We start from the raw sequence: 15680 nt of genomic DNA on the forward strand, positions 1-15680 counted from the left end.
TTATGAATTAAAGTAGTATCTCATTACGTCAAAGAAAATGTAACCTTCGTTTATTGCTCTAGTTTTCCCTTGTAGCCTAGGCTACATCTTCATCGATATTTTCAGTCAACAAAGGCCTTTATGAAAGGTCATCGTGTCGTGTCAATAAAGTTACTTTGAATCGAGTTGAAATTCGCGCTGGTGACGACATTAAAGCGTTGCATCCTGGGACAATCTCTCTTTCTAGCCTAGGCCACATCGGAGCACACAACCGGTAAATAGTGTTGTGTGTTAAAGTGGGAATATTATTACCATTTGAGACTTTTCACGTGTCACACTCACTATTTGAATTGCTGAAATTAACCCTTATCTATTTTGCTTAGGTGGGTCGAAAGGGATTCAACAGCAAAAATGGTTGCCGCAAAGAAAACGGTGAGTGAACTGCACTCCCATAGCTTGCTAACTAGCCAGTTAGCCAACTTAGCTTACGTGCAAGGTTTTTCACGTGGTAGTGAATAGACCCAACACATGGCTAAGATAACGTATTTTCTATCTTCATGTTGTCGTAAAAACGCCACAAGTTATTACAAATGTGTTATTTTAACGCAGTGTTATGATGTGTTGATAACTCGTAGTTGAATTTACATTGTCGGGCGATAGTTCAGCAGTGGCTGGCTAACTGTGTGCTAACGTTAGTTCTTATTGGGCTAACTTTACTTCCTGTACGTATGGGAAACATGCTGAAAATGTGAGCTAACGTCTAAACCGAGAGGGTTGAAGCGGAGCGGTCAGTAGTCAAGGATCTTTGATCTAAATGCACGTGTTGCTTTTATAACCAAACTGTATGAGAATCCACTGATGACAAAAGTGTGACAACGCTAATCGTTCTCACCGCGAATCATTCTCGCTTGTCTGACCTCTCCATGGTCTGCACAGGGCTGGTACTTCGCAAGATAAAAAACCAACACGAGAATATGCAGATCAGACCTCTACGGTCTTTTCTGTTCTCACCCCTGCCTTGTTGGTGACATTTAATTAAAAATACTGATGTCATCGTATGTCTACACACAGCCTTGACTTTTGAGTGGAGAAGAGAATCACACAACTCGGTTGTTTTTAGTTCGTTTTCAAATAAATAGGGAGAAGTTAAGCATTCAGGTACCACGTATTCAAAACCATTACAGTGCAGACAGCTTGCAGAGAAAACTACTTTAACCAGCACACATATACCTGGTTCAATCCAATTTAGCAGGCAGACAACAGGGAATGATGTTCGTTTGTGTGGGTGTTGTAGTCATCCGAATGTATGAGACTGTTGTGTTTTGAGTTATGATGTCTGACCTTGGACTATTGTGTGGTGGTTCAGAAAAAGTCCCTGGAGTCCATCAACTCCCGGCTCCAACTGGTGATGAAGAGCGGCAAGTACGTCTTGGGCTACAGACAGACGCTCAAGATGATTCGCCAGGGAAAAGCCAAGCTGGTCATCCTGGCCAACAACACCCCCGCTCTGAGGTAACATAACGTATTTTGGACATAAATTATTGTATAAGACACTGTGGGGTGCAGTACTCAGTCCTGTTTGGAACTCTTTGTAAGGGGTGGTAAAGGTTGTGGTTAAGTGTTCAGATTTCAGATTTCACTCTTTGATCATATCAAATGATGAGTGATGTCATTTTGATAAGACTACCATTACTGTTTCTTTCTATTCCCTTTGCAGTTGTTTTTTGAGCTTAGGAATTGCAGTTGTTTTGTGTTATGTTCTATTAATCATGGTTTTCCTGCAGGAAATCCGAAATTGAGTATTACGCCATGCTGGCCAAGACGGGAGTCCATCACTACAGCGGGAACAACATAGAGCTCGGCACAGCTTGTGGTAAATACTTCAGGGTGTGCACACTGGCCATCATTGATCCAGGTGAGTACAGCAACACACTGGGGGCCCTAATTTTACTTATAGGTAAAGTGCAAGGTCTTAAGTCTAGCTAAAGCTAATTTAATAACCAAGCACATTTAATTTGCTAATAACTCCATGAGCTAGATCTTAGCACAAACATCGATGAGTGGACTAAGTACTCCCACATGGTCTCACAGTAGCTTTAGTTCACACACAAGAACTTTGCTTGTTGACAAGATTTTTCCTGCCATCTAAATGAGGGCCCTAGATGTTAAATCAAACAAGACATGGTCCGTTTTCAGTATATTTTGGTCTGTTTTCAGTCTATTTTGATGAAGGTGGTGCACTACTGGGTGTTTGTATGACGTGTTTTCTGGGACAATCAGTCCACGCTTTGAAATGGGAATCCGAGAGTCGAGTCCAATAGACTTTGTCTCATTCAGCGGACTGTTCTAGAGGTTTGTTTAGAATGCATGTTTCAGTCCCAGTCCTGCAGGATCCTTTCCTCCACAAAAAAAACTCAGATCGACATTTCCCTTAGGGTGGATTCCTCGGTCCCTCTCCTGTGAATGTTCCTTGCATTAAAATCCACCAACCTGTTGGTGTGAAACATGTTTCTTGCCGCAGTCCTTTGAGTTATTTCTTTCTCACACTCCCCCATTAGTTTCTTCGGCTGCAATCTATCAAATAGTCTCACTGCACTCTTTTGCACTGGATCATGTGGTGTTCCTGCAAGAGTGTAGGCCTCCTAAATTACTCCTCGTAGTCCTCTAGCTTTCTGTGAGGTGTGTGTGTGTGCGTGCACGCTTAAAACTCTGGCATTTATACACAGTCCTGGCGCAAAAGTGTGACAGTGCTGATCATTCTCACCGCGAATCATTCTCGTCTGTCTGACCACTCCATGGTCTGCACAGGGCTAGTACTTCGCGAGATAAAAAAACCCAACATGAGAATATGCAGATCAGACCTCCACGGTCTTTTCTGTTCTCACCCCTGCTTTGTTGGTGACATTTTCTGTGTCATTTTCTGTCCATTACACACAGCTTTGACTTGAGTGGAGAAGAGAATCATGTAACTGGGCCGCAGTGTTTCCTGCAGAATTGAACAAATTAGCGCAACTTGGTTATAATGCTAACCAGATTTAAGCAATATTTAGCCAGTCGTTCTCTATGCCTAGCTGGATTGTTAATCTTTGTGAGTGCTTCCTTGTCTCGACACGCAACGTCATTAAAAAAAAGCGCTTTCCATTACAAAGATGCACATACTATGATATACCTTTATATCATAGTTGAAAACACCTTCGAAAACTTGCCTCTCCACTTCAAATCAACTACAGTAGGCTATTCATCAAACGTCTAATAAAATAAGCAAACAATGAGTACCTAGTCCTATGTTTAATAATTATAAGGCTATCACAATTAAAATAATAACCATATGGTAGTAGGCAGACAATCTGTTTAGTTTTGCGAGCAAATACATTTAGAAAATAGTTTATAAATGGAATAAAGCTCTTTAAAAATGAGCACGGAGGTCTGATGTGAACGACAGCTAGCTGAACCAAGGTTGCGACAGCTAGCTGAACTTTGGTGTGTGGTCTGGTGTTTTCTGTTACTCATGTTGTGCTTTTTTCACAGGCGATTCCGACATCATCAGGAGCATGCCCGACCAGCAGCAGCCGGGCGAGAAGTAACTGTACAGCCCACACCCAAAGTTGTAATAAAAAAATATTACAAAAAAGTTGTTCTTCTCTTTGAATTGAAGACATATTTTTCTAATGTGCCTCTGGTCACTTTGAAAGAATTACATACTGTGTATATACACTGCAAGAGCCTCAGTTTTGATCTGATAAGATAGGCACTGCAACATTTTTGAATCTGTGATATTGTTTTACGACTGAACTGAGGTTTGACTATGAACAAAAGTCAGCAGTGTTTGAGCCAACCACGTAAACCAAAATGTTGACCCTGAAAAAAGCATCATTAACCACCCAGGTCCATATCTGAATGGACATTTCCAAGTACATTAAATTAGGTTTGTAAACATGGTAGGTCTTTTCATTTCTGAAGCCAGGCTTTTACATATTGGTTAACTTCACAATTCAGTAGGTCCAACAGTCTTTTCACATGTCTTTAGGAATAGTTTTATAGCCTAAGGTGTATAGAAAATAATGGTGCATGTCTATGGTTTAAGGCTCTAAGAAATGCAATTACTTTCCCCATGATTGTTTTACTTGACATGATGTACAATGATACACATTTGTAATTTAAAAAATATCTTTAATAAGTTCCAATATTGACAAAAGTTATCTGGTTTGTCAGATTAATTACAGATCCTAAGTGTGCAGCTATTGTAAGAGTTGCAAGATAAATAGTTTATTCATACACTATTCAAGTTGTGCGAATTCAGGATTTGCCACCAAGTGTGCAACACACGGATGATGTAGGTAAGAGCTTGTGTTTTAAAGGAACACATTCTCTACTCCCAAAGGATACTTGTGTAGTAGCCTTGAAACTGTATATAAGGCAATATAATTTAAATGTCTCAAAGAGTTTAAATACAAAATAGCCCATCATTCAGTGTAGTACATCTGATCTAGCTTAAATGCAACTTTATGGAACCCTTCAATATATCCCCCCAACCCACCCCACTTTCTGAACAAACGGTAGGTCAATGCCTCCATAGTGCATTGGTCTCTTTCTCACTTGTGCCTTCTGTAGTTCTCCAGGCTTTCAATCTTCCTCGTCACAGCTTCCAGTATTCGCCAGTTAAGGGAAAAAGGCTGTACGATGACGAGTGTATTTTAAACTGACAGTCTATTGTACTGGGATCTGAAAGGATATGTTTCTGGGTCAGTTTCTGGATTTGTTCTGCAGCCTGGTTCTGGAAGGCTACCAAACTGTTGCACTCGCACTGGTCTGTAGGAGCCGGTTTACCTAGAAAAGAGCACACAAAGATGAACATGGTTCAACCATTAACACATTTGTGAGTCATGTGTACAATTCTTAGGTTTGGCCAGTAGGGGGCATAGATACACCAGTAAAATGAAGTCACTTAGGCCTAACGGGCATGCCATTTGCCATCTGTGTTCCTGAGCAAAATGGCTGTTGATTCAGCTTTCGATAGAATGCCATGGTCTCTGAAGGTCGGTGTCTGCCACAGATGGTTAGCATTTATAATGCCATTAGTCATTGTGAGGTTAGTACACTCAGTCATGACTCATAACTGTAAGTATGTACAAAGGTTGAACTTGGCAGAGCTCAAAGATGATCCCAAGATTCAAATAAAAATTCCAAATCACCTGATGTACAGAATAAACATGTATATCGATAAAACAGAGTGATCTGCATCAATCATTCTTTCCACGAGAGCTTTACATGTGCTATCTGTCTTCCAGAGTGCTGTAATGACATTTTGCAACACTTAACCTTGTGTAACAACAAGTCTATAAGATTTACACATAGCCTTGTGTAAATCTTATAGAAAAATACTTCCCTTCCAAGGTCACTTTCATGTCCAAGACCTTGAAGAGAGGAACTGGTGCACTGAGTTTGAGCTCAGGCAGAAACAGATAGCACAGCAGGCATTTCCCCATACTAAGAGAGGGACAAGTACTGCCCTAGCCTGATGAGCCAGACCCACATTAAAATGTAGTGGGCACTCACCGTTCGCAGTGCTCAGTCCGAGGGGCGGGATAATCGGTTGTCTTTCAAATTCCCTCTGCACGCAATAGGACAGCGCTGAGTCCCATGCGTTTTCCCACCAGCAGAGCTAGTTGGCTAGTTCAAACTTTTGCCAACTTAATAAAAGCTTAACTCATGTCACACTGTTGGCCAACAGCAACATCCATCTTCTTTGTTTTCAAGTAGCAAGGAATTCAAGCCAAACCGTTGCAACTCTGCCATCAATCATTATGTTAAGCCCGCCTAACGACTCTATACACGATTTGATTGGCCTGATAGAAGTTTAATTTTTTGAGCTCACAAGCCAACGGAGAGTTGCTAGACTAGCCCTGGAAGCAAATGTAATTTGCTGCCGCTAGGGTGCGTCTAGATTTCTAGGCTAGTATTGCCCAGCAGCTTTGGACATCTCTATGTGGTACCGTAAAGTACTTCATGAAAGCCTTTCCATTTCCCCAAAACTAGCCAGACACTGTAAGGGAATTTAGCCACAGCGTTATACACAGTAGGCCTACGACAAAGAATGGATGTCAGGCTACCTTGACAAATCTCAGCCTTGAGTTTGTCAGTGATGTCTTCCATGCGATTCAAGTCCTCAGCGTAGTAGAGATGCTTCTCATCTGGCTCTGAGGCTATCTCTCTGAGCTCGTCCTCTATTGCTTTCCCAACACCCACGGCGTATATACGTACACCTGTAGAGGAGAATCCAAGCAGTTAACCCCATGTCTGACATTGCACATACAAATTATATAAAACTCAACATTAAGAGCACACTGCACAACAGAAACACACATCAAACATGTTCAATTCAAAGGCCGTAAGAACCTCCAGTGAATGTTGACATAGGTACCCGCTTGTTTGGCTTCGGTGGCCCATCCAGACACATCGTCCTGCGAGCGGCCGTCGGTGAAGACGATACTGACGCGCGGGACTCCGTGCCGGCCTCCCTCGGCCGCGGAGAAGCTGCGCTCAAACATGTGCCTGAGCGCCGAGCCCGTCATGGAGCCCCGGCCCATGTACTGCATGCTGGCGACGGCCTGCTGGATGGCCTGGGTGCGCTCGTGCTGGCCCAGGGTGAACTCGGTGCGCACCTTGGTGGAGTACTGGATCAGGCCCACCCGAGTGCCACCTCTGGACACAGCCAGGGTCTCCACGATGTCGTTGACCCACCTCTTCACACGCTCAAAGTTGGCTGTCCCCAAACTCTTAGAGCCATCAATCACAAACACTAAGTCCATGACCCCATCTCCACAATCAGACTCTGGGACAAAGAGTGAAAAACGTCTTTGATATTTCATCGATTATTACTTTTAGTGATATACTTAGTACATTTTGACATTAAAGTATAGCCGTCAGAAGGCAAGAGAATACCATCAATTGTGACATACATTCTAAATGGAAGTTAAATCAGTTAGGTTAATCAACAGTACTTCAGATACTCAACAGCACTTTATCACACACAACATAGTATTATGGGACCTGAAAACGTCATACTTTTACAGTTCTTGCCATTCTCAGCCAGTGTGAAGCCCTCAAAGCAGATGCAGACATAAGAATCAGATCCAGCCGTGCTGACACATTGATGCTCACAGCCATGGTCCACAGTCTGACAGATGTCCAGGCCTGGTCATAAGAATACGCACAAGATAAAACTACACCATTGTCATCAGGATTAAAATAGCTTCTATAAGTAAAGGGGAAAAAAGCATTTTCATTCAAACACCAGTATCAGTGATAACTCCTCAGATTGGATTGATGCCTATATGTATCCCATTGAACATGTGTAATTAACAATTCCACTAGCTGACTCAAAGTCCAGTAGTCAAACAGCATCAACCACTGGTCTACAGTGAAGACAACAATCCGTGGTATTCCTCTGCCCAAGGGTGAAATCAGGTCCCAGTGTGTCTGCTGTCACAGGTATTACGCATCTGTACCGTTATGAAAGCATGGCAGCATCTGTGCAATGGGTCATCCATGCTGAAGGTGGAGTCCTAAGCACTGACGTCTCAGGTAAACATTACGTCAATGAATACATAATACACACTCTTTTTTCTTTATATAGGATGCCGCCTGAAAAAATGCCTCCTTTCAGAAAAAATGGCATTATTACTCTAAATTTCTTATTATTTTGAGGACAAATACTTACATATAGTGTCAAAAGATAACACAATAAACAAAATAATACAGTACTAGCATTAGAAGAAAGTGTGTTATATCTACAGATCAGAGAAATACAGCGATATCATTTAGCAATTAAAAAGTGGATATAGAAATGGTATTCTGCTTTGGAATTCTGTGAATCGGAGTGACACAGTGTTGTGCAGTCACATAAGGACAAAGGAAAGCAATTAGGAAAATCAATGTGAAAGGGATTGATCTCACTATGCAGTCAGACATGACAGTCATGTCTGTGCTGTTGGATCTCCCACTAACACACTAGCCACATCAGCTTTCTTCTTACATCACTTCCTGCACAAATCATACATTTTTAAAGAAGAATGTAAACACGATTTGCTCTTAGTGAGTAGTGTGTGTGTGTGTGTGTGTGTGTGTGTGTGTGTGTGTGTGTGTGTGTGTGTGTGTGTGTGTGTGTGTGTGAAAGAGAGATAGATAGAGAGAGAGAGAGAGAGAGAGAGACAGTGTGTGTGTGTGTGCCTGCCTAGTTGGCTCTAGCTGGCCCATATATTCCATCTAATCCTGGGGGTAATAAACTCTCTCATGAGGACAGGAATTAATGGCGCCAATGGCATTCATTCACAAATTACATAACACAAATACCAGCAGCAAAACAAAACGACATAAGGGGAGGCCGTCAGTGAATCCTCTTAGGCAAGCCTCATTTCCAGTACTCTGGCACTCTATGCTAGTACAGGAGGGGAAATTATTGACATCTTTTCCTGACATAACATCACTTACCGGTACATTACGTGACATAATTATTTCAGAGATACGGTATTAAAATGAGTGTGAGACTGTGAGGAATGTAAATAAAGCATTAATGGATTTTTTTGCAACACTAATATCCAGATTTAAGGATAACTCAAGTGATTCTTCAGCTGCTTCCAAGTAAAGGAACTGTGCAAACAATGTAATTTGAAACAGATCAGTGGCACACAAACTTACTTTTGCAGGTTTTGCCATCAGGTGTCAGTGTGTAGCCTTGCCGACAGCGACACACAAATGAGTCATCGGTGTTGACACACTCATGTTCACAGCCGTGATCGCCCTCACCACAGCGGTCGATTTCTGCAGTGAGGAGAATTGGCAATAGCAGCATGTGTTAGGTCATACAAAGTAGCCACTATTTAGTATGTCGATGATATAACTGTAAAATGGAGCTAATGTAATGATTTCACTGTAATCTGCCTTGGGTTTCTGTGGGAAACTGTCTTACTTTTGCAAGTTTTGCCATCAGGTCTCAGCGTGTAGCCTTTTCGACAGCGACACACAAACGAGTCTTCTGTGTTTACACACTCATGTTCACAGCCGTGGCCACCCTGAGCACAGCGGTCAGTTTCTGTGTAGCAAACAAGAGCACAGTGCATATTCTGATTTAATTATGAAAACACACACACTCCAAAAAAGATAAAAGCTTGTCCATTTAGGAAAACAAACACTAGAAAAGAGATGTAAGTTTGTCTATTTAGGAAAGCGCACACTCAAAAAGAGATTTGTCCATTTAGCTCACAGCTCCTAAAATATTCACACAAGATGCCTTAGTTCTGATTCAAAACCTGAGGTGGTTTAATTCAAATCTACAGCCAAAGAAACACTTACTTTTGCAGGTTTTGCCATCTGGTCTGAGTGTGTAGCCAGCCCGACAACGACACACAAACGAGTCCTCTGTGTCTACACACTCATGTTCACAGCCGTGATCGCCCTGACCACAGTGGTCAATTTCTGAAAGGTATAACAATAAGATGCATAAGGAAAATCCATCTGCTATTCACTCCCTGAACATACAAAGTAACATATTATTCTTTCAGGTATAAAATAAGATTTCAACAACTGCCACTTTTATCTCCTTCAAAGAGAGTTTATGAATTTGTCAATGTTTTACTATACCACAGAAAACAATGTGACATTCATACTAGATTAATATTCTGTTCATGATGAAAGCCTAGTGTCTAAGGCACCCTGATAACAGTAGCAGAAATGACAGAGCTGACACATAACCATGACTCATCACTGAGGGAATACTGGTGTCTTCCAAGAGTCCAGCCGAGCCCAGATCATAACACAACCCCCCTTCCCTCCCTTTGGTGTTCAGATACATTGTTCCAGTGCATGACTGCATGTGTGGGAGAGGGCTGGGAGGAGAGAGTGATGCCGTGCTGGCCAGGTGGATTTCAACACGGCTGTGTGGCCACACAAGGCTCCCCGTCTCGGTGCCAAAGGGTAGGCAGAGGGGCCCAGAGACCAGCTATAATTTCATAACTCGGCACAGCGCACAGGAAGTACTGACTGAGCCAAAGATGCAGGAGGAGTATGGATGATCTAACTGCAGCTTGCTGGTCTTTTCTTTTTGAGCCAACAGTCATAAAGGGAGGTTGCATTATGATACTTTCAGTGATGTGCAATGCACCAACTGATCCATTTCAGTGATGTCTGGCAACACCCATTGTACCTGCTCTATGGCTCAAACAGAATTGCAGCATATTTCTGGAATCATTAGGATATAGCAGGAAACATAATTTAAACAAAGTGCTGTGCAAACAGATTAGATGACTACGGTGCTTACTGCTGCATGTCTTGCCATCCAGGTTGAGGATGTAGCCCTTCTTGCATCTGCAGATGTAGGAGTCGGCAGTACTGATGCAGTCGTGTTCACAGCCATGGTTCCCCAGGTCACAGAAATCAATTCCTTTAAAAGGTTAACCAGAGTGTCTCATTTGACTGCTCTCGTATTTAGTGTTGACTGAAAAAAAGACAGCTTACTATGCTTCCTGGCATAGCTAGTAGGACAGTACACATGAACTTGTTTCTATGACAACTTTGCAAAAGCACAATAAATAAGGAAGAGCACAACAATAAAAATGTCTTGAACAGGTGTGCACTGATGCATTCCAAATTAATAAAAAATATTTATTTAAAATGGTAGTTAAAGGTGCTCTAAGCGATGTTGGGTGACTTCACTCACTTCTGTTGACGTTCAAACAAAACAGAGAGCTAGCTCGCCCCTCCCTCCCCATCCCTCCCGTGCAACTGAAACTCTCCTGAACGCGCATCTCATCAGTGAATGGCTGAAAAAGTTTATGTTTCATGGTCCAGGATGCACCAGGCTGTTTTGGTTGCCATTTTTCGCCTGGGCTGTCTACAGACACCACGTTTTTATACAGTGTATTCAGGAGACAGGCAGCTAGCGGATTATGAGGAGATGTTTGCTGTATCAAAAAAATGTTTAAAACACTTAAAAACTGCGTAACATCGCTTAGAGCACCTTTAAAATATTTTACTTCAGCAAAAACCAATGGTTAAACTGACAGGCTTAAAATTTCCAAAGGTATCAATACCCTCTCAAAATGCAACCGAGAAAATGTGAAGGTATTAACTTAAGTGTATCAACAGCCCCTAGTTCCAGCACAACCTAAGCTATTATTTACACTTCATGGTTCATTTGGGAGAATGTGGGGGAACACTTCACTTGACACCTTCCTTTATGAAGCCCACACAACTCTGCCATGGAGCAGACCTATCCGCCATCACCGCTGACAAAGAGTTATGTCAGCTCTTGAGAAATGGCAATGCAATCAAATAAAAAAAAGCAACCCAAAGGAGATGGCTGTACAGTAGATGACAGGCAGTGTAATAAAAGAGGAGTCTCACTGTGACATGTCTTGCGGTCCTCGTCGAGCTCGTAGCCCTCTCGGCATCGACACTCGTAGCCCTCAGGAAGATTGGCACAGATGTGTTGGCACCCATGATCCACCTCAGCGCATGTGTCCTCCTCTAAGACAGGTGGACACCAAAAGGGCTACCGTTACGAAAGGGACTCTCTCCTGCAGAAGTAACAATCTCCATCTCTCTTTCTTCTATCTCATGTTTTAAAAGTTCATTGATTTACACATCATATTTTTTTTTTCATAGTTGAACATGGCAGCCCCAATGGTTTCAGAGAACCAAGTGTATAAACAGTGAAATAATTTTAAATCAAAAGTACAGTTGAATTAAATATCAAGAAATCATAAACTTTGCCAGCTGGCTATTCCATCTTATTCCAATAAAACTGCAGTTCTGTGTGACTGTAATGGGAAAAAATGGCCATGAACCAGCTGTTTTAAGGGTCTTCTACTCCTACTTCTTGGGTAGAGTTCAGGTTTTATCTTTCCAAAGCACACATGGAGTTACGCTTGTGGTGCGACTTCAGATTTGATTTAGGTCTGATTTGTGGTCAGGACTCACCACGGCAAGTTTTGCCATCGGAGTTCAGGATGTAGCCCTTCCTGCATTTGCACATGTAGGAGGTGGGCGCACTGATGCAGATGTGCTCGCACTGGTGGTCCACCACCAAACACAGATCTGTATCTCAAATGACACACACACACACACACACAGAGAAGGATGGAAAGATAGACAGACAGGCAGACAGACACACATACAGACAGACACAAACATACACGCCATGTATGCATTTTGTCAACACGCCATAAACAGTATGCATTTGTATGGTTTGCAAACACATGTAAAATGTCTCAAAGATTATACCAAAGGTCTCAATGGTCTGCCACAGATGTTAATAAACACCATGACACAGAAAACACAGTAGCCTACTATAAATTCCTAAACATTCTAAAATGCTTTAACCCCCATCTCACCTGCACAGAGCTTGTCCTGGAACACTGAAGTGAGTGTTTCAATCTGACTGAAATTGGCAACCAGAAAGACGTGGTCCGCGTGGGGCTCGCTGCCAATCGCCCTCAGCGTTGCCATGTCGACCCTGCCCACGCCCACCGCGAAAATCTCGATGCCCGCCTGCCGCGCTTCGGCCGCAGCCTCCTCCACCGTGTCCTGCGGCCGGCCGTCCGTCACCACCATGGCGACGCGCGGCACCTGCATGGCCTTGGGCCGGGCGCCCTGCTCCTCGGAGAAGGCCTCCTCGGTGGTGTAGCGCAGCGCCAGCCCCGTCATGGTGCCCGAGGCCAGGTGGGCCATGGCGTGCACCGCGCGCTCCACGTCGGCCCGCCGGGTGAAGGCGCCGAGCGAGAACTCACTCTGCACCACGCTGCCGTACTGCAGCAGACCGACGCGCGTGGCGTCCGCGCCCACGTCCAGCACGCTCAGCACGTTGAGGATGAACGTCTTGACCTTCTCGTAGTCGTCCGGCCGAACGCTGCGCGAGCTGTCAATCACGAAGACGAAGTCCAGGGGCTTCCCTTTGCACTGGCTCTCTGAGGTAAGACCAGTTGAAATAAGATTAGCATCCTCTGAGATTACACATAGCTGCCTCAACAACCATGATTTTTCAACAGGAAAACTCCACTGTTTTAAAAACACATCACTGTTTTAAGCATATAGCATATAATGATGCCATGTGCTGACATAAAGATATACTGTAATTTAAACAGTCGTTGTCATTGTTGTAGGTCAGTAGTACTGTATTTAAAATAAGGCTGGATGCTTACTTAAATGGCTTGTGTCTGCCTGGTATCATACAGCTGCAGTAGGCTTTAGGAGGGCAGTTCTCCATAATCTAAGCAACAGGGTATGCTGTACGGTAGCCACCGTGGGACTTGGCACACACATAAAGAGAACTGTCTCTGGAGCGAATACATTAAGCCTTGGCACACTTATCCGCTGCACTGGATATATTTGAACACTGTCAACACGGAGGACTTGATCATCTCTATCAGCGGAAACAGACACAAATCCCTCAGCTGGACGTGAAACACAAACCCCCTCCCCCTGACCCCTGGGATTCCTCACTTCCCAAACACACACACACACACACACCAGGCTTGTGCAAAATTCCAGAATTGAATGGATTCCAATTAAATTCTTGAATTTCACTTGCATTTCAAATGAGGTAGCAAACAGGAAGCAGAATTGCAATTCGAATTGTGCACAACCCTGACACACACACACACACACACAGACAGACACAGACACACACACCAAACATGCATGGAAACAGTCCAGCTATTCCATTATTCCACCCACCCCAGTACTTGACTCGGGTGTCTGATTTCTCCTCTCTTACCCAGCGAGTTGGTCTGCAGGTCGGCGTCCCGCTGGCCTTTGGAGGAGAGTGGGCGTGGCCGCTGCTTCTGTCGGACCTGTCCATAGGCCCCAGGCCAGGCCAACAGGCAGAAGAGGCCAAGGACCACGGTCCTCATTTCAGTCAGACGATGCGAAGGCCACTGAGACAAACAAGACCACAGCAATAACCGTGCAGTTATCGTGGGAACGAACATGTGGTAAGGGCATTCGGAAACCACACAAAGACAGGCAGTGTAAGACAGTGACCACTCAGAGAGTTGACCCCTGTCCTTGGATTCATTATAAATACTCCCTGCTGTCTTGCATGTCACCATGTGTGAAGTAGAGATGAAAAACACCCTCATTAAGGTAGACTCCTGCACAGACAGTCTTCAATACAATAAAGGGATGGAAACCTAGTTAGTAGCAATATTACAACATTAGTGATTGAAATATTATTGTATATGGAGTGAGCAAGCTATGTTTCTGTATACATTATCCCCAGCAGACGGTTGACAGGTGATGCAGGAGTCAGGACACACCATCCTACTGACGTTTAAGCTTAGCTCAACATCTTTGTAAACAGGCAAGTATTATAGTCTGTGCTCAGAAGTAGGCCTACCTGAGTGACAGATGTCACACACTTAAGAACAAATTAAGAACAAACGTGGGAAATGTCTCAGGAATGTTAAAATGTCAAACAACTCCTACAGCCTTTGAATCTGGAATTGATGTAGGTTACTGTCAATTGCGATAGAACTTCGTGCAAAACCACAATACTAAAAAAAACATTCATTTACATACCGGTATGCTACAAATATATCCCGTTTCCTGTCGTTTTATGATAACGACAGACAGTACTTCAGCAAAATTCGGTGTTGCTTTAGGAAGAGGAATATTTGTAAACAACCGTCCCTGTAATGTCTTTTCATTATGTCACTGAGGGAGAAACTTCTCTGCTGTCATGCCAAACCACTAGCAGTCTCCTGCGTCTACACGACGACACAGGTGAGTGTTGGTTGTTATACCAATAATGTAGGTTAGGTACAGTCATCCATTAAAAAAAATAGTTCAGTTATCATTAACAGACCAGCAATCATAGAAAGGAGTAAGCAAATGATGCCACTTACCACAGTTCAGCAAAAAAAAATACTGTCAAAAAGAGTTGAGTGAGGGGCGCAAAAAGTGGCTCTCTGCGAGTATTCAACCTGTGCTGGGCTGGAGGAAAACACTTTCCCTCACACTCGAACACACGCACAGATGTTCCCTGCCTCCCACCGGACGCATTCAAAGTTTTTTTCTCCCTCTCGCCTTCTGTGGACCCCGCGTATGTATGTTCCTTCTCAGCTCCCGGTTACGCCTGAAATCGTGCATTGACACTTCAAACGTAGCTGTTTCATTGTTACTGATTTATACATCTTATGACTGAGACGCCAGAATTTGTAGTCCGCTATGTAGGCAAGGCTATAGCCTACAAATGTGCAAGCATTCTTTTTCATTATGAAAGTGCACTAGTTATCACTAATTAAAATGGAAGTCTGAAACTTCAAGGACTCACACTGGTATTTTTAAAGGACCCAGATAATTATGACATATATGGATAAGATAGGATCGATTTGGGTCCAATACCAAGTAGCCTAGTAACCTTTTCGAAAGAAAAAGTAGACAAATGTATAAAATCAAATGTTATCATGTAAAAACCAAAGAAGCAGTCTAGGTTATGTGTCTCAAATAATAAACAAAAGCTATGAACAGCTTGAAATCTCCCCTACCTGAAGTAGTTGTTCTTAAACATCACAAAACTGCCCTCATATAAACCAAGTGGATTTCATTCCTCCTAAAGTCACTTAGTTGTCTGGTCCTCTTCTGGGAGTACTCCTACATGAATGCCAAGTGTTAGTCCTGAATGTACTGCACTGTCTGACCTTAAA

General features: G+C 43.2%; 2 protein-coding genes across 3 annotated transcripts; one reads left to right on the top strand and one right to left on the bottom strand.

The window, feature by feature from the left end:
• Window positions 1–182: 182 nt before the first annotated feature.
• Window positions 183–3629, top strand: LOC125305556 (60S ribosomal protein L30). The gene is made up of 5 exons (XM_048260349.1): window positions 183–253; window positions 363–411; window positions 1346–1491; window positions 1764–1894; window positions 3508–3629. The coding sequence occupies exons 2-5, from the start codon at window positions 391–393 to the stop codon at window positions 3561–3563; spliced, it is 354 nt and encodes a 117-aa protein (XP_048116306.1). The 5' UTR covers window positions 183–253; window positions 363–390; the 3' UTR covers window positions 3564–3629.
• A 12-nt stretch (window positions 3630–3641) lies between these two features.
• LOC125305555 (matrilin-2-like) lies at window positions 3642–15611 on the bottom strand. 2 transcript variants are annotated; one of them, XM_048260347.1, is made up of 15 exons: window positions 15522–15610; window positions 14880–15109; window positions 13751–13910; window positions 12369–12941; window positions 11956–12072; window positions 11380–11502; window positions 10295–10417; window positions 9331–9453; window positions 8948–9070; window positions 8677–8799; window positions 7045–7173; window positions 6401–6811; window positions 6090–6242; window positions 4714–4806; window positions 3642–4627 (listed from the first exon to the last, which is right to left on the bottom strand). In XM_048260347.1, the coding sequence occupies exons 3-15, from the start codon at window positions 13884–13886 to the stop codon at window positions 4572–4574; spliced, it is 2283 nt and encodes a 760-aa protein (XP_048116304.1). In that variant the 5' UTR covers window positions 13887–13910; window positions 14880–15109; window positions 15522–15610; the 3' UTR covers window positions 3642–4571. The 2 variants fall into 2 exon arrangements, with proteins under 2 accessions (XP_048116304.1, XP_048116305.1); XM_048260348.1 differs by lacking the exons at window positions 8677–8799; window positions 8948–9070 and having other exon boundaries at window positions 15522–15611.
• Between the last annotated feature and the right edge of the window lie 69 nt (window positions 15612–15680).

This window comes from Alosa alosa, chromosome 13 (assembly GCF_017589495.1).
Source record: "Alosa alosa isolate M-15738 ecotype Scorff River chromosome 13, AALO_Geno_1.1, whole genome shotgun sequence".
Classification (NCBI taxonomy): domain Eukaryota; kingdom Metazoa; phylum Chordata; class Actinopteri; order Clupeiformes; family Clupeidae; genus Alosa; species Alosa alosa.